General features: G+C 40.0%; 1 protein-coding gene across 6 annotated transcripts in view; it reads right to left on the reverse strand.

Moving 5' to 3' along the window:
• The window catches only part of DOP1A (DOP1 leucine zipper like protein A), a 118,740-nt gene that overhangs the window by 90,169 nt on the left and 8,841 nt on the right, over positions 1–19,730 (reverse strand). For all 6 annotated transcript variants that reach the window (XR_012645089.1, XM_074990960.1, XM_074990959.1 and 3 more), the window contains exons 2-6: positions 14,768–14,909; positions 9,311–9,502; positions 6,007–6,188; positions 3,180–3,350; positions 7–196 (exon numbers count right to left, since the gene is read on the reverse strand). Coding sequence is in view for 5 of the 6 variants with exons in the window: in XM_074990960.1 (XP_074847061.1) it covers positions 7–196; positions 3,180–3,350; positions 6,007–6,188; positions 9,311–9,448 (681 nt within the window). In the remaining variant the exon portion in view is untranslated. The remainder of the gene's footprint in view (positions 1–6; positions 197–3,179; positions 3,351–6,006; positions 6,189–9,310; positions 9,503–14,767; positions 14,910–19,730) is intronic.

Here is a 19,730-nt window from a genome sequence, read left to right on the forward strand (position 1 = left end):
TATTACCATTAACTCAATATCACTGCCAATTATATAGAGCTGATCTTCCATTGAAAGCTTTCTGTTGAGATGGGAGAGGACATAAGTGATTCCAGGTAGCCGAACTGCAGGACTGGTAAGTAGACTACCCCAAAGGGCACTGTAGAATGCAGACTGGTCAACTGCACCAGCAACCTTCTCCAACAGTGTGTTGGTCCTACAGCACAAATGACACAAGAAGTCAATCAAACAGAGAGGATGCATCAACTGATACCTTGGGGAACTAAACAAGTTTGGCTTTACAAAGCATAAAACCACACAATGTCAATAGCTAGCTTAATGCTGATTCTTTGCTTCTAGAAGACGCCCAAAAATCTCATGTTCCACAAGAAACTTCAGCATCACCCACCAGATAAAGGTAAATGCATTAAACAATGAAAGAGAAATGTGGCTCACGCTGATTATTTAATATAAAATGTAAAATAAGACAGACATCCTTCACTGTTTATATAAGGAAAAATTCTTCTGAACTACACTCTTTGGAAGACTACTTTTTCACATAGGTGGTGCTAAAGTGTAGACACCATATGATGGAGAGCACATCAAGTCAGTGGATGCTGCTGCACTGCCAGCACCCCTAGTTCCAGCACCTGTGTGTGGCATGGTTACTGAGCTTCAAGGATTGTCCTGAAGCCTCCAAGAATTAAAGATTAAAGATTATATCGTGATGAAACCTCCAGGCATACAGCCAACCAAAAAAGGCAAACCTAACTCACTAGGCTTGGTCTAAAGGCCTATTTAATTCTGTACTGTAAATGTTTGGGCTCAGGATGCAGCCTAGGCCCAAGGTACATCCCACCTCTTAGGGTTCTAGAGCATGGGTTCCAGGCTGAGCCCCAGTGCCTGTACTGGAGTAAACAGCCCCTTAGCCTGTCTCCTCTAGCTCGAGTCAAGTAGTATGGACCAGCTGCAGGTTTTAAATTGCAGAGTAGACATTTCAGGGGTCAGCACTGAGACAAGTGTTTTGCTATGCTGTAGAAACAAGATTCTCAAACATAAAAATGTAGGTACGGCTGTTAAACAGGGGCAAAGAAAGAGACAGGAGGATTGCTCTCTCTCAAACTGTGAAAGTTAAGAGTTCTAGGGTTTTGGCACTTGAAATATTAAGAACATGTAAACTCCATATTAATAGCTCCCTACTTGGAGAGTCTATACGACCTGCTTAGAAGCTTAGCGTGAAAAAACTAGAGAAACTCCTTCCAAAGACTAATTATGCTCTCATCCCTCTTAGGAACAAGGTCCCACTGTATGCTGCACATGGGCTATGGTGCTTGTCAATAATATCCCAGCACTCTTCCCCCTGTGTTTGTGGTTTTCACTCAGAGGAAAAAAGGTGCTGCTCCTTAGTCTGATTGCTGCTAGTCACATATATACGTTGCACTCAGAACAGCCATTTCTACTGTAGGAATTTTAGTACGTAAACTGAAAAGAAGGTCCTATTGCTCTTGATTTGTATATCTTGCACTTAATATAGATTTATACTGTGGACCAAGATTAAGTGTTATACCTATCTGTTCTCAAAGTTTGTAAATTGTAAAACAATCAGTGTCTGTGTGTGTGGGGGGGGACCTTGTAAAATGGAATAGGATACATTTTCCAATCATAGAATACTAGGACTAGAAGGGACCTCGTCGAGAGGCCATCGAGTCCATCCCCCTGCCCTAATGGCAGGGCTAAATACCGTCTAAACCCTCCCTGATAGACATCTATCTAACCTGTTCTTAAATATCTCCAGCGATGGAGATTCCACAACCTCCTTTGGCAATTCATTCCAGTGTTTGATCACCCTGACAGTTAGGAACTTTTTCCTAACGTCCAACCTAAACCTCCCTTGCTGCAGTTTAAGCCCGTTGCCTCTTGTTCTATCCTCAGAGGCCAAAACGAACAAGGTTTCTCCCTCCTCCTTATGACACCCTTTTAGATACTTGAAAACCACTATCATGTCCCCCCTCAATCTTCTCTTTTCCAAGCTAAACAAGCCCAATTCTTTCAGCCTTTCTTCGTAGGTCATGTTCTCTAGACCTTTAATCATTCTTGTCGCTCTTTTCTGGACCCTCTCTAATTTCTCCACATCTTTCTTGAACTGCGGTGCCCAGAACTGGACACAATACTCCAGCTGAGGCCTAACCAGCCCAGAGTAGAGCGGAAGAATGACTTCTTGTGTCTTGTTCACAACACACCTGTTAACGCATCCCAGAATCATGTTTGCTTTTTTTGCAACAGCATCACACTGTTGACTCATATTTAGCTTATGGTCCACTATAACCCCTAGATCCCTTTCTTCTGTAGTCATTCCTAGACAGTCTCCCCCATTCTGTATGTGTGAAACTGATTGTTCCTTCCCAAGTGGAGCACTTGGCATTTGTCCTCATTAAACTTCATCCTGTTTACCTCAGACCATTTCTTCAATTTATCCAGATCATTTTGAATTATGACCCTAACCTCCAAAGCAATTGCAACCCCTTCCAGCTTGGTATCATCTGCAAACATAATAAGTGTACTTTCTATGCCAATACCTAAATCGTTGATGAAGATATTGAAGAGAACCGGTCCTAAAAACAGACCCCTGCGGAACCCCACTCGTTATACTTTTTTAGCAGGATTGAAAGCCATTAAGAACTACTCTCTGAGTATGGTTATCCAGCCAGTTATGCACCCACCTTATAGTAGCCTCATCTAAGTTGTATTTGCCTAGTTTTTTTATAAGAATATCATGCAAGACCACATCAAATGCTTTACTAAAGTCTAGGTATAACACATCTACCGCTTCTCCACTATCCACAATGCTCTTTATCTTTTCAAGGAAAGCTATGAGATTGGTTTGACATGATTTGTTCTTTACAAATCCATGCTGGCTGTTCCCAGCATACCACCAAAACTATAAAATGAATTCAATTTGGGGCCTATCCATTTTGATTCCCTTTTAATATATGCCATTATTTAGTAGTTTATCCTTCTAGAATAATATTTGGAATCTTTTAAAACATCCCCTCCCTTAATAATCATCTGTGATTACGTTATTTTCCAGATAAAACCCATTACTTATATATATATATTTTAACGTACCAGCAAAATTCTATACTTCATAAAGTTATAAAACATTTTAGTCATACAGATGTGTTAGTGTATCATATTCTTACCTCTCATAGTACTCGGATCCCTCCTCTAATCCAGGCAAAATCCCAGTTAGTAATCCTTGCAGACCAGGTTTTAAAGTTTTCCCCAAAGGAAGGTAATAAATCTCATATAAGCTGAGTAACGCTGGTTTGACAGACATAGCAGCATTGGCAAGAAGAGGAAATAGCCCAGAACTATAAACAACAACAATAATAATGTTTCAGGAAGCTTTTTATGTGACAAACCTGAAGTAGGTCACACAAAACAGTTATAGCCGTGCCCAGCATTGTCACAAGCAAATCTTTTTATCTTCGTGTTTTGTATTGGCGGAAAGATACTATGGTGCTTAGCACTTCCCACATTAATAGACTGATACAGTGAGACTCCTAGTTGACTTCACGCAGTCTTGTCATTCTCATCCAAAGAAAAGGAAGAAGGGTGATTTGTAACAAGATGAAACTGAACTACTTTCACTGGATGGAGGGAAAAAACTATCAATTTAACTGATCCATCTCTGGGAAATTAAACATTAAGTGCAGAGCATTAGAGAAAGAATTATCAATTAAAAAAAGAACACAAGCAAAGCGTCTTCAAGTTGATAAGGAAAGCACAAATGAAGTCATACAATAATGGGAACTAATGTTTACATTTGAACAATTTTAAACGTATAGAAAACTATAAATCTTGTACCTTACAAAACTAAAATGTAGGACAAAAAATAAATATACGAATAACACACAAAATAATTTAAAAACAAAACAACAGTCCGCCTTGACAGCAAACCACATTTGCAAACGAGTCCTCAAATTAACCTTAGCCCCACTGGTCATGCATGAATGTTATAAAGGGTAAAAGGAGAGAGTTTATATGTATAAGAAAAATCACAGAAATCAACATAAACAATAGGTTATTCCCATTATGAGGATTCTCCTCCCATTGTGTGGGTTATAGACTAATACCCACCTCCATACCCCTATTCCAAAACAATATATTTAACTAAACAGAGCCAAACGTAAAGCAGACTGCTAATGCTGTGGTTCATTCCCAAATCATTATTGCTGCCCAAATTCTCAAAACCTGAGCTGACATATATAACAAACCATCTTTTCACTGGGATGATCCCTTTAAGTTATAATTCAGCACAGGATGTCTTTTATCTGACCTTTCTAAGTGATTCTAAGTGTCTAAGTGATTTTCTATATTTACTAGGTGCAACTGCCGCTTCTACGGCCATTTCAGGAAAACAGAAGTTAGTTTTAAATCCGATGAACAAAACCAAAGTTTTTAGATAGTAAAAATATATCTTCACCATTTCTGCAAAATACAAAAAATTTCAAATGCTTACTTTTACTTTTCAGAACCACTGAGAACCTAAACCAAAGCCCATTTTTGTCACAGATTAAACCCTGAATCAATAAACAATCACTATATATTAGGAAAAATTATGGTTGGAATCACACCGAAAAAAGGGGCCCAAAGAAATTTTAACAACCCCTGATGAAAAGAAAACTTTGTGAGAAATGTCTGCTTTTTCATACACAATAGAAATGAAAATAGGACGTTGTCTGAAGAAACTTATTCTTTCTGGCTACATCTACACTGAAACAAAATTTCAAAATGGCCATGCAAATGGCCATTTCAAAGACTACTAATGAGGCACTGAAACGCATATTTAGTGCCTCACTAGCATGCTGCCAACCACGCCTCTTCAAAATTGCCACTCTTTTTGCTGCTGCGCAGCTCCTCCAGATGGGGGTCCTTTTCAAAAGGACCCCACCGACTTCAAAATTCCCTGATAGGAATCTACTGATAGGAATAAGGGGATTTTGAAGTTCCCAGGGTCCTTTCAAAAAGCACCCCTATCTGGATGAGCCAGGCAACAGTGAAACATGGCAATTTCAAAGAGCCACGGCTGGTGGCATGCTAATGAGGTGCTGAATATGCATTTCAGTGACTTATTAGTAATCTCTGAAATGACCATTTGCATGGCCATTTCGAAGTTTTGTTTCAGTGTAGACACGGCCTCTGCCTCTATGGGTGGAGGCATGGGGAGAGAGGACAGTGTCATGTTACCCTCAACAACCAAACAATGTCGTCTTCTGTTTCTCAGCAGGGTCATGCAAATGGAAGCATTCACAGACAAGACACTCATTTGCATAGCCACACACCTCATTTGCATAGCTGAGGGAGATGGCTGTCCTGGTAGAGGCTTCTGTCATCACAAAAGAAGCTGTGTAGATGGGATTCTGTTGACTAAACTCCCCCCGCCTTGCTGACAGCCCCTTATTCCTGAAAAAAAAAATGAGGAATAAGGGGCTGCCAACAAGGGGGTTTGGGTCAACAGAATCCCATCTACACAGCTTCTTTTGTGATGACAGAAAGCTCTACTGGGATGGCAATCTTCCACAACTATGCAAACGAGGTACGCAACTATGCAGACAAGCAGCCCTTTGCACTATTGAGTGCCCTCATTTGCATGACCCTGCTGGCAGCAGCGTGATGTGTAGACGTAGCCTTGGTCTCCAGACAATACTTCTCTTTAAAAGTCACAGTTTGTCTTTCAAGGATCCTCATATGGCTGAAGCTACCTTTAATGGAAATGCTCAGCATCTTGAAGCCAGTCCTCCTGTATCAAGGATCAGCAGTGGTGTCTTTGTTTAGATTACAGAATATTATGTTTATCATCAGCCTGTAACTTACCGCACTGCAAGATGCTGCACTGCGTCATTTTGCTCCAATATATAGAGTCTATCTTTAAAAACAAGTTTAAAATACGAAACTGAAAAAGTCTTCTAAACTACATTAGATGAACTAAAAATCAGAAAGTTAATGACATTCAACTATTTTTACCTGTACAAGAAAAGATCTTTAGCCAGACGCTTGGGTCCAATGATTTTGAAGATAATCTCATATGTTTCAAGTGCCTTCCGATGAACCCCACCTGGCAAGGCTGGATGAAGGCACTGAGCTAGACGCTTGCCTATGGTCAGCTTTTTTGGTACCACTTGGTACTTTGCATTATTTTGCAAAACCTGTCAAAAATGTAAATCCATTATACATATCCCACTTGGGTATCATAATATATTTGCAAGATCCAAACAAAACTGCCCCACAACTCAATTTTAATAAAGTGCTCTTCTGTGTTCTACCCTGAGACACTTCATCTGTCCCTGTTGTAAGTGAAATTGAGCAAATATGTTCAATTTCACTTACATCAAGGCCCCCAGGTAAAGTTTATCCTTTTTTATTCAGGTTTATATGACACATCTATCACTGTGGTATTTTCAGTACAGAAATAAAAATTCTCCAGCTGCCTGTACAGATTGACATTAAAAAGTCACCAGAAAAAAGGGCTGTTTGTGATTCCATTTAAAATTATTTCAGGCAAAAATCAACAGCTGCTGTTTAAAAAGCACAGATTGATGAAATGTGCTAAACAAAAAACTGTTGAACTGTCACAACTGAATTCACAATTACCTTTGATATTGGAATGCTGAATTGAACATTGAATTTGTGGGTGTTTTTGTTAAAAATGCATCATTATTTAGTGTAAGAATGTACTCAGAATACCATAATCAACATTAAAAAAAATAAAGCTAAAACTTTTTTATACAAATTGACTACTCTATAGTCCTCATCAACCATATCAGTGCTCCCAAATACTCAATATCCCATAGGACATACACAGCAAATTTGAAGTGCTTCAGGCCAATTAGTTTGCAGAACTGCTCCGGCACAGACTACGGCTACGTCTACACGTGCACCCAACTTCGAAATAGCTTATTTCGATGTTGCGACATCGAAATAGGCTATTTCGATGAATAACGTCTACACGTCCTCCAGGGCCGGCAACGTCGATGTTCAACTTCGACGTTGCTCAGCCCAACATCGAAATAGGCACAGCGAGGGAACGTCTACACGCCAAAGTAGCACACATCGAAATAAGGGAGCCAGGCACAGCTGCAGACAGGGTCACGGGGCGGACTCAACAGCAAGTCGCTCCCTTAAAGGGCCCCTCCCAGACACACTTTCATTAAACAGTGCAAGATACACAGAGCCAACAACTAGTTGCAGACCCTGTATATGCAGCACGGACCCCCAGCTGCAGCAGCAGCAGCCAGAAGCCCTGGGCTAAGGGCTGCTGCCCACGGTGACCACAGAGCCCCGCAAGGGCTGGAGAGAGAGTATCTCTCAACCCCCCAGCTGATGGCCGCCATGGAGGACCCCGCTATTTCGATGTTGCGGGACGCGGATCGTCTACACGTCCCTACTTCGATGTTGAACGTCGAAGTAGGGCGCTATTCCCATCCCCTCATAGGGTTAGCGACTTCGACGTCTCGCCGCCTAACGTCGATTTCAACTTCGAAATAGCGCCCGACGCGTGTAGACGTGACGGGCGCTATTTTGAAGTTAGTGCCGCTACTTCGAAGTAGCGTGCACATGTAGACGCAGCTTACATGAGCAGAAATGTGGGCACAAAATGAACCCAACTGCATTCAGCAAGGCTACGATTGGGTGGCAAGCACTATTTTGGGGTACCACTGTTGTAGCCTAAAATAGCTGTCTGTGTCTATGCAACACGTCTGTTGCCATGAAATAGTTTTTGACATAACAGGCACGCTATTCCGGCATCTCTGTAATACCTCATTGCCTGACGAGTACAGGGTTGTCTTGAAATAGGGCTTTATTTTGGCACGTGGTGCAATTTAGACAGCACCACATGCTGATATAGCCTATTTTAACATCTACTCAAAATACGCTATGCAAATTATTTCAAGCTTACTGTGCTTTCTAGAAATAGATCCTTACAGGATCAGGACCTATGTTTGTGCAGTGCCATTCAAGTTCACTGAGTAATTACATATTTTTTATCATGCAGAGTAACTGACAAAGAAGTAACAGTGTTCAGAGTCCAATATTGTATGCTGGCCTCATCGAAAACTCTCATTGGTAGTTCTGGGAGTACGAGGAATAAAGAGTTGGACCAATAATATAAATTAGAGCAAATTATTATTTTTGTTAAAAGGTTTAGAAATTATGACATTCAGTATAAATAAACCTGTACCAATTTAACAAAAAGGAAGGGTCTGAACAATTTCAGTGTATTCCTGTGAAAAATGTGGCACTTTCTCACTTATAAGTAATAGCGGCTGCTGAAAATTATAAGAAACATGGATAAAAAATCCTTAGACCATTTCCTGGTCCCAGATTACCCTGAAAGTAAAATGCAGAAAATACACCTAAAAATAAAATCAGCTGAAAAATTACAAACTATTTCATACTCCGTAGTAAATTATTTCAAGGGATTTAACCTACATGTATCATCTACTGAAAATTAACTACTAGCTGTACTGAACCTAGCTTCCTATTATAAACGTAATTTCTAGTTGCACCATCTATCCCCTTGCCAGGGAATTTCATAGGACCTGAACTTAGCCCGTAGTAATTTTTTTTTATTTTGCAGTTAAAATTTGAAGCAAATTGGAAAATACTTTGGGATATATTATGATTCAGAAATGGAGATTTTTTTTCTAGTATTTTTTGTTCATGAATGTGCCAGAAATCCTAGTAAGAGATACATGAAATTTGTTTTAATCTGTTGGTTTTGGCAAGGACTATGTGTTTAGTGCTTTTATTTGAGGATGAATTGTTACACAACTGGATTAGCGTACACATGCTTGGTAAATTTCTTCCATGCTTGATCAGTGCAGCCAAGATGGAACAAGACAAACATGTGTGAGAGAACATCAGGTAGAGGGACCATCTTGTCTAGCTAGGAGCATGAGAGAGGTCAGCATAAAGGACAGAAAGAGCCACCCCCAGTATACTCTAGCTTTATATTTTATGATTACAAGAATTGTGAGGTTGTGGGGAAAATATGGGGGTGACCTTAGGAACAGAAGACAGTAGCCACATAAACAGGAGTCTGTAAAAGTCTGAGAAAAAGTGATATCCATAATTAAACATCTTATTAATCTCAGAAATTTCTGTACATTGACTAATTTAACCTATGTGGAAGTTAATCTGCTAAGGTCTTTGTTTCAACAGTTTAATAGTAAAACTGTATCTTTTTATGTTATAATTAGGAATTAATCCTCAAATCTTTATTTTCCCATATGTCTTGTTGTTTTTTATGAAATGTGCTATGTCATACCTTGTTTAGCTTTCCAAGTGCTGATATCAAATCTGCCCATTCACTGGAGTATTCAAAATTCTTCAGTGCTTTGTCAACTGCTGCTACATAGTTTCTATACTTGGAATCACTCAGTAGCTCCACCTCCTCCGTGTTCATCCTCCCACCGAGTCCCCACTAGATACCAGCTTGCAATTCATGTAAAATCATTAGCTGTAAAAGAGTGAACAATTTTTCCAGAAGATTCATAATATTAAAATAATTGTAGATACAAAATTTGATGCAAAGACTTGATCGCTATAGAGGCTAGATTCCCTCCCTGTGGAAAGATTTACAGACATGAGAATAAAGTTAGGGTTATTAATGAGGACAAATCTGTGTAAAGTGTTATTTTAAATATGTTTCCTGAAAGGAGTTTGTGTTCACCTTGTCAGCTTGAATCAAATCATGTTAATTAATCAACTGTTTTTTTTAAAAAATTCATCAGGTTTGTAATTCTAAATGAGGCAACAAGTTTGAAAGCTTCACACTCTTGACAACCAGTAATTCAGAACATAGTAGGCACCATTATTTTAAATCAATGAATTCACTCTCACACATTATGGATTTATCATTGTATTTCTGGGGGTTTTTTTTCTGAACCATCATTGGAACAGTTTGCCACCATGTTTTCCATGCAGTGACCAATCAAACACTCACAGTGCAAAGACAAAAAATGAAGGATGTATACATGCAACAAAGTTGCATAGTTCTCAGAAGTACTCTTGGGCCATAACATTTACTTGTGACATATTTTGCTACACTCTGCATCCATTCATTGTTGTATAAGATAAGCCCATGCACATAGGTACAAGTTTAATAGTATTTCATAATCAGAGGTTTTAGCAGCATATTGCCATAGTCCACACCGAATGCAGTGGAGTTCTCTGATTACAACAACCTGGTGACATACCATCACCCTGTCTACATCCATATTTTAGTTTTACTTAATCTTTTTTTCCCCTCTACTGCTCCTTTGGTACTTTCCACAAATACTCTGGGAATTACAATTCGAGTTGTGTAATTCTACTTGAATATAACCAGAAATTACAGATTTTGTGGCAGTCTTTTCTGTTTGATAGCTCAAAAAATACAAAAAAGGACTCACTGTTTCTAAATTCCTGAAAAATGAGATAACTGTAACCACATAATAGATTAGACATTCAACAAATGCAGTTTTCTGTCCTGAGAATAAGAGAAAGATGGGAGGGACAGTGAGTTGAATGATGTAAAAGTCCATGTTCAATTTCAGACTGAAGTCCATCACACAGCAAAAACCACCTACATCAATTGGAAAACTGAAGTTCATAGAATCATAGAACAATAGAGCTGGAAGAAACCTAAAAAAGACATCAAGTCCAACTCCCTGCTCTAAGCAGGACCAAACCCATCAGATCAGCTCCACCAAGGCTTTGTCAAGGCAAGACTTAAACACCTCCAAGGATGGAGACTCCACTACTTCCCTGGGTAGACCATTCCAATGCTTCACCACCCTCCTAGTGCAAAAGTTTTTCCTAATGTTCAACCTGGACCTTTCCAACCGCAACTTGAGACCATTGTTCCGTGTTCTGCCATCCGTGACCACTGTGAACAGCCTCTCTCCAGCCTCCCTTCAGTAAGCTAAAGGCTGTTACTAAGTCCCCCCTCAGTCTTCTCTTCTGCAGACTAAACAGCCCCAATTCCCTCAACCTTTCCTCATAAGTCATATGCTCCACCCCCCTAATTATTTTGGTCAGCCTCCACTGGGACCCTCTCCAGTGTCCCCACATCCTTCCTATAATCGGGGGTCCAGAAATGGACACAGGACTCTAGATATGGCCTCACCAAAGCGGAATAAAGAGGAACAATCACTTCTCTGGATCTACTGGCAACGCTCCTCTTGATGCAACCTAATATGCCATTAGCTTTCTTGGCTACAACGGCACACTGTTGAGTCATATCCAGCTTCTCATCCACTACAACTCCCAGGTCCTTTTCTGCAAAACTACTACTGAGCCAGTTGGACCCCAGCCTGTAACAATGTTTGGGATTCTTCCAGCCCAAGTGCAGGATTCTGCACTTGTCCTTATTGAACCTCATCTGATTTCCTGCAGTCCAGTCTTCCTATTTGTCTAAGTCAGTCTGGACCCTGTCCTTACCCTCCAGCGTATCTACCTCTCCCCCTAGCTTAGTGTCATCCGCGAACTTGCTGAGGGTGCAATCCAACCCCTCATCCAGGTCATTGATAAATATGTTGACCAGAACAGGACCCTGAACTGAACCTTGGGGCACTCCACTAGAAACCGACCGCCATCCCAACATCAAGCTGTTGATTGCTACCCTCTGGGCCCGACCTTTTAGCCAGCTTTCTGTCCATCTTACCGTCCATGTATCCAATCCACATTCCTTTAACTTGCTGACAAGAATATTGTGGGAGACCATATCAAAAGCTTTGCTAAAGTCAAGATAAATCACATCCATTGATTTTCCCCTATCCAGAGAGCTAGTTATCTCATCAAAGAAACTAATCAGATTGGTCAGGCATGACTTGCCCTTCATGAATCCATGCTGACTATTCCTGGATCACTCTCCCCTCCTCCAAGTGCCTCAAAATGACTTCCTTGAGGAGCCCCTCCATGATTTTTCCAGAGACTTATGTAAGACTGACTGGCCTATAGTTCCCTGGGTCATTCTTCTTCCCTTTTTTAAAGATGGGCACTACATTTGCCTTTTTCCAATCATCCGGCATCTCTCCCAATCTCCACGACTTTTCAAAGATAACGGCCAAGGGCTCGTCAACAACATATGCAAACTCCCTCAGAACCCTAGGACGAATTAGGTCTGGGCCCATAGATTTATGTACATTTAGCTTTTTTAGATAGCTTCTAACCTGTTCTTTCCCCACCAAAGGCTGTCCACCTTCATCCCACAATGCATCACTTATCGCATTAGTCTGGGAGCTGTCTGTCTGTGAAGACAGAGGCAAAGAAAGCATTAAGTACTTCAGCTTTCCCTACATCATCTATCACTGGGTTATTGCCCTCATCCAGTAGGGGACCCACGCCCTCTCTGATCACCTTCTTCTAGGTAACATGCCTGTAGAAACTTTTCTTGTTATCTTTCACATTCCTTGTGAGTCGCAATTCCAGTTGCGCTTTCGCATTCCTGATAACTGCCCTACATTCTCGAGCTATATGTTTATATCCCTCCCTATACATCTGTCCCAGTTTCCACTTTTTGTAAGCTACCTTTTTGTGCCTACGTTTTCAAGGATTTCCCCATTAAGCCAGTCTGGTCTCCTACCATATTGACTTCTCTTGCTGCGCATCGGGACAGTTTCTTTCTGCGCCTTCAACAGGGCTTCCTTAAAATACTGCCGGTTTTCCTGGACTCTTTTTCCCTTCATGGTAGCATCCCAGGGGATTCTGCCCATCAGGTTCCTGAAGGAGTCAAAGTCTGCTTTTCTGAAGTCCAAGGTGTGTAATTTGCTGCTCTCTTTCCTTCCTTTTATCCAGGATCCTGAAGTCTACCATTTCATGATCACTGCTTCCCAGGTTGTCATCCACCTCTACCTTCCCTATTAGTTCCTCCCTGTTTTTAAGCAGCAGGTCGAGCCGTGCACGACCTCTGGTCGGGTCCTTCAGCACTTGTACCAAGAAGTTTCTCCAGAAATTTCCTGGACTGCTTATGTACCGCCGTATTGGTCTCCCAACAGAAATCAGGGTAACTGAAGTCCCCCACGATAACGAGAGCCTGCGATCCAGAAACTTCTCTCAGTTGTCTAAAAAAAGCCTCATCTACCTCATCATCCTGATTTGGCAGCCTGTAGCAGACACCAAGCACCACTTCTCCAGTGCTACCTACACCTCTAAGCTTGACCCATAGATTCTCAACAGGCTTTTTCCCCCCATGTACTGGAGTTCCAAGCAATCACAGTGCTCTCTTACATACAGTGCAACTGCTCCTCCTTTTCTTCCTTGCCTGTTCTTCCTGAACAGGTTATACCCTTTCATGGCAGCGCTCCAGTCATGCGAGTCATCCCACCAAGTCTCTGTTATTCCAATCAAGTCATAGTTCTTGAATTGGACTAGGGCTTCTAATTCCTCCTGCTTGTTACCCAGGCTTCTGGCATTGGTGTACAAACACCTTAGATAACCTGTCTATCTCCCCACACTCACTACTCAAACCAAGGGTCCACTTTTGTTGTACACTCCTCTTTGCACTTCTTCCCGGCCTCCAAGTTCCTTTCTCCCCACAGGGTTTCGGTCACCTTCCCCCAGCAATCCTAGTTTAAAGCTCTCCTCACTAAGTTTGCAAGCCTACTTGCGAAAATTCTCCTTCCTCTCCTGGTTAGGTGGACCCCATCTCTTCCCAATAATCTTTGTGCCCGGAACTGCATCCCACGATCGAAGAATCGAAAGCCCTCTCTCCAACATCACCTGCGTAACCATGCATTTACTTCCTCAATTCGACGGTCCCTACCTAGCAAGGATGAGGAGTAATACTAAGAGAAGTCCATTCATCACCTTGCCTGGCAGATTGGACTGCAACTAAAAAAGGCTACTTTGAAAGACAGCTTCTATTATGCTTCCACTGAGAAGTAACAGAGAGAGTTAATGGGGAGTGCATTACAGCAAAGACCTCCAAAATAACAAAGCAGAAAAATCAGTGTAGCAGTGGAAAGCAACATCCCAAAACGTAAAGATGAAGAAGACAGGAAAGGTGTAAATCCTTGGAAACTGTTACAAGTCGAAAATATTCTGAAGAAATCAGAGAATGAATGCTTCTTAAATTACTCTACCTCATGGATATCTCACTGTCTATGATGTCTCACACAAAATGTGGAGAATTTTCTACCATTCACCAGGCAACCTCAGCAACAAACTTTATTCAACAAACTTCAATACAGTTACCTGAGGTGCTGTGGGTAACTGAAGAAAACAAAGACATAGGCAGATCATCTAGTATTTTCAGATACATATAGGGAGATTAAATACTAGACTTATCAAGCAGAAAAACATGAGTGGTAACCTCACTTAATAGCTAGCAATACCACCACATCTGTCTCAGCCAATTTTTCTCAGCTCATTCAGTAACTAGGGGAAAGGAAGAAAGTTGTACATTCAGGATTCTTTTATAAAGCTCAGTGAAGACACAGCCAAACTAGGGCTTTGGGTTTCAACAACAGAACTATGTAAACTTAGCAGATATAATCAAGGTGACTCAGTCTATTTTGTCAAGGCATTTGAGGTCAACAGATTCAAGGTCAGCTAGTCTTTCCAGACTAGCAATTAGGAGATAGCACTCCACTCAAACACTCACGAAAAAGGCAATATCGAGACAATGAGAAATCCTTCAGGTGTTGCCATTCTTCCAAGTACCCTGGTGAAAGGTGGAGGACTCCAGTACTGACCCCCTGATATTAAGACAATGGTACCATAAAAATGAACAAATAAATACCTAGTTAGAAAAAACACTTCTCTGTCTTCAAAATGCTCCTCCAGTTGTCTTATCTTCCGCAGGATAACTGGAATTCTTGGCTATCCATTTACTTGTTCTTCTTTTATGAGCCTCTCTTTTCTTTTTTTTTTTTTTCTTATTCCTAGAAAATAAAACAAGAATGATAACTAAAGGAAGAAGGAAAGAAAACAGACATATGCTTCTAGATACAAGGAGGAAAACAAGCTGGAAGGAAGGGACATGGGGCAGATGGGGTCTGTATACAAAGGCTGCATTCATATATCTTTTGTATCCTTGCTACTGGGTGGGTGAAACAATAATAATGATTGTTCTTTATTTTCTCTGTGGCAGAAAAGAAGAGGAAAGCATAATACAAAAGTTTAATGAAAATAATGTAAATATGATCAACAAGAGTGCCAACTTATGCATTCAGGGGTTCTCTACTCAAGTTAAGAGCTTAAGTTCTCTTTTTTTTTTAATTTTGTTTAAAAAATATTTGCTTCAAATTCAATGCAGAAAAAAGACCTATTTTGTACAGAAAATTCCAAGGATATTATGATTGTCAACATTTGATTTCAAAGACTTAAATAAAATATTAACAGTAAAAGAGAAGAAAAGAAAGCAGGATTCTCATTTTTCCAGACTTCAACACAAAGAGGAATGGAAAATAAAACTGGCACAAGGAATAAATGTTTCCTATGTTAAAAATCTTTCAGCATCCCTTCTTTATCCAGCTACATGTTATAGTAAACTCTTTCTTATCTTGTTTTCCTTAAACCAGAACTCCCAAAAACCAGCATCAGCCCCTGCCAGCTCCGCCCCTGGATTCTCCTGGCTGGGCCTGGGGCTGGACCGTTGGTTATCAGCCCCTGGGCTGCTCAGATTTCCTGGCCTGGCCAAGTCCAGGATGGGAGCTGCCAGCAGGGCACCATCAGGGGCTCTCCTGGCCCTGGGGCTGTCTGAGTTAACCCATCCAGCCCCTACTAAAAACAAGAAGTCCTGTAGCACCTGAAAGACTAACAAATGTACTTATTAGGTAATGAGCTTTCATGGGTAAGATCACTTCTTCAGATTTTCAAACGGGAATAGAAAATAAGAATCCAATGTTTACATAGCAGGGAGGAGATGGAAGGAGTAACCTTTATCAAAAATGATCTGTATTATAAGTTATTTAAACCCACTATTAATACTGAGTTTTATTTTTTCTGGAAAATTAACAGAATAAAAATACTTTCAGATACTAATGAGCCAGTAGATGTTATAATTTAAACATCTGTCCAATATGATCCATGTACAACTGTTTTTATAGTTTTATCATTGTTATTTAAAAAGTGTCAGTACAGCAAAATGAAATGTGATAATGCCTTTTGCATCTACAGTGGATTAGATTTTGGTGCACCTTTACAAATTTTCCTTCATGCTTCTACCCGGAGCATAAATACAAATCCAAGAGAAGGCTGCGTTTAACAATAATGTGATCTGAAAGAACTGTCCCAACTTTGGGATAGTTGACCAGGCATGTTACTCTAGTGACGTACATTTATTCCATAACAGAAATCAACTCATGTCAAGGGAAAGTTTCCCTTTTTCATTAACAGACCTCAACATCCCCATATAAATACCCTAATTTATAACAAATGTAACCATACTCTTCCATAAAACTTGCATACAGCAGCCATAATTAAAGTTTATGGTGTTTTTAAAAAGAAACTTCTATAATTTCAAATAAATCTGTCAACGTGCAATACGAGAAAATATAACATTGTAAACTAGATTACAGACTCACACTAATATTTGAGGAATAAGGAATGCATGTTTTTCCAATTCTATTTTTGTCAGTATAAAAGCCTTTCCAATGTTGTTTTTAACCTTTTTATTTTTCATTTATTCATTTACTCACATAACTACTCTTTCTTTATGTTGGATTTACAGCTAAAGTGAAGATGCAACAAAAATTCTGTCAAGGTGTATTGTTCTCAGAATTTAGTACATCATCATTAAAGTTCAGTAGCAGTATTGTTTACTAAAAGGTAACACTGGAGCAAATATGTCTCATGCTGAACTTCCTACATTTCCTTATATTCCCTACTTTAAAAAAAATTAAAGAAAGCTAGCATCCTGTAAGTGTTTAAAGAAACCAGAATGTGTGAAGACAGTTAATCTCTTTGAATGTCATACAGTCAGTCTTTTGGTTCTCACCACTATAGGTGATGAAAGCATAAAATTATTTTTGTGTTTAATTCACATTAACACAGAAACATTCCCCTCCAACACTATCTTTTGCTTTCTTTGTGGCTTGTAACTTAAAAAGTTAGTTGAACCAAATACATAATCTGACGGAGCAAACACAAATACTTTAGAAAAAACTTCTGGTTTCCCTGAGTGAACAAATCACTATTTTCTTGTCTTTCATGCTTTTCACTCAGTAGAAGAGACACCTATCTCTGAAGATTTTTCTAATTACTTTACTGTTTTGATTGTTCAGACTAAGAGCAATCCGTCTCTTCCTGTATGTACAGCATCCAGAGGGGAGTGAGCACATACACAGTCTTTTCAGAGTGATGTTTCATCTAGTCTCCTGCTGAGTCTATATGTCTATTCAATTGCTAGCTAAATGACTCCAGTTCCACTTCATAGCTTGTAAATTGTCAACAAAAAGAACCTGAGCCCATTATTACTTTGGATTATTAAAGCCTGTTAAAAACACAAGGGCCGTGTCTACACTAGCCAAAAACTTTGAAATGGCCATGCAAATGGCCATTTCGAAGTTTACTAATGAAGCGCTGAAATACATATTCAGCGCCTCATTAGCATGCGGGCTACCACGGCACTTCGAAATTGATGTGGCTTGTCCAGACGGGGCTCCTTTTCGAAAGGACCCCCGCTACTTCGAAGTCCCCCTATTCCCATCTGCTCATAGGAATAAGGGGATTTCAAAGTAGGTGGGGTCCTTTCGAAAAGGAGCCCCGTCTGGACGAGCCACATCAATTTCGAAGCGCCGTGGCCGCCCACATGCTAATGAGGCGCTGAATATGTATTTCAGCACTTCATTAGTAAACTTTGAAATGGCCATTTGCATGGCCATTTTGAAGTTTTTGGCTAGTGTGGATGTAGCCAAGATGTAGCCAAGATGTCAAATAAACATACCCTCAAACTGTGGTTTGTAGGTCTATCATTGCTTGATGCTAACAGTTTTGATGACGTCACCAGCATCATTTTCTTGATGGAAAGTTATTAACAAAACAGTGGTAGGTCACTTCTGGATGCCTATAGATATTTGTCAGTCTGACAAGGAAACTACAGTTACCTTTAGTTGTAGCTCTCCTTTTAATAGCATATAGGTGTTGTGTGTCCAGGTTATTTATTTTAGTGAGCATCTCTTAATACCACTGATTGTTTACGTGGTGTTCACTTTCCTAGAGCACCTAGTAATGCTACACCTGGCTGTTTTAGAAGAACCACCCTGTTTTTCAGAACCCCCATTGGTTCTCCCCAATAATGCTCAGACACAGAGCCTCACAGTACCCCATTGTGATATAAGAACCACTTAATGCCACCTGGCAGGTGGTTACAGGAGTATTTTGACTGTATACTTACCTACTCTCTGGTTCACCAAAGATTGTCACATGAGGTCTTAAACTGAAGTCAGAGTTGCAATGGCTATTAATAGCATTGTGAAATATATGTAAAAATACTATATAAGTAATTATGTTGATATACAGAAAAACAATTTTGAAGTATGTATCAAGGCAGGATACAAAACAATTTTCTTCAGAACAGGTTAGAAATGGATATAATTTACACTCAAAGTCACAAATTGTAAGAGATGTGACATCAACAGGGGAGAAGCACACACGGAAAAAAAAACCAAACAAACCAACCATCAGGTGTTTCCCGCCTGTGTACAAAGACTAAAGACTAAGTGATGCAAAAAGGACACCGCTGTAACTTAGACCAAGGAAGTAAATGAGCAGTGTGTTTACATTTTTGAAAATGGGATCTCTGACAAATTTGGTTAAAAATCTGAAGACAACACTGGATTAGATAAGACTACTTTGGTTAACATACTGCTTAAATTTAGTGTCTAGGAAGCGTGTTATAATGTTGTTAGATATCTAACCATTTGTTTCCAATACCCTTACTATTACATGAATCTTGAATTTTAAGTAATAAATATATCATTGTTTTAGCATAAACATTCCTAAGAGCTCTGATATTAAGCAAGGTGCTGATCCTGGATTTATATAATCTGGTGTGCATATTGTTCCCCTGAGGCCAGGAGACTGAAAGTGTTCAGTGCTTAAAAGACTGGATGCTAGAGGGGAATGTTTCACCCCCTTACTGAGCAAGGGTTTTGGATGATAGATCCCAGTGAGTGGGGGTGGCACACAGATTTTGCTTGGTGGCGTTGACTGTGCCTAAGAGTCACAGGAACTAGTTGACTTTCTTCTCTGCTTATATAGAAGTTTATACATATGTCCTAATTATTTTAGCTGACCCTTTACATATGAGTAAGGATGGCCCAGTTAAGAGACAGCAGGAACTGGATGAGCTAGCAGTTGTGTGATCTCTTACTGAGGGTTTACGGAAAATATTGTGGAAGTGTTTTGCAATGCCAGTGTTAAACTTCTGAATGTTCCTAGATTCTTACTTATCACTTGCAACTTACTTAGTTTCAGTATTTCTTTGTCTCTGGCAAACCACAAGGGTAGGTTGTTCCCTTTCTTTTCTGATACAGTCGCAACAATAAGATGCCACATGCATTTTTGTAGTACTGCAACGTGTTTTACTGAAGACCATTCTGAAATGTAGCTAGGGCAGACTCACCCATTTTAAGAAAGAGAGACAAGCTAGTAATATATTTTATTGGATCAACTTGAAAGAGTCAAGCTTTTAAGGGTCATCACTCTAGATCTGACCTGCCAGTCCCCATCCTTGAAAGAAACCTGCACACCACCACTTT

This window comes from Carettochelys insculpta, chromosome 3 (assembly GCF_033958435.1).
Source record: "Carettochelys insculpta isolate YL-2023 chromosome 3, ASM3395843v1, whole genome shotgun sequence".
Lineage (NCBI taxonomy): Eukaryota > Metazoa > Chordata > Testudines > Carettochelyidae > Carettochelys > Carettochelys insculpta.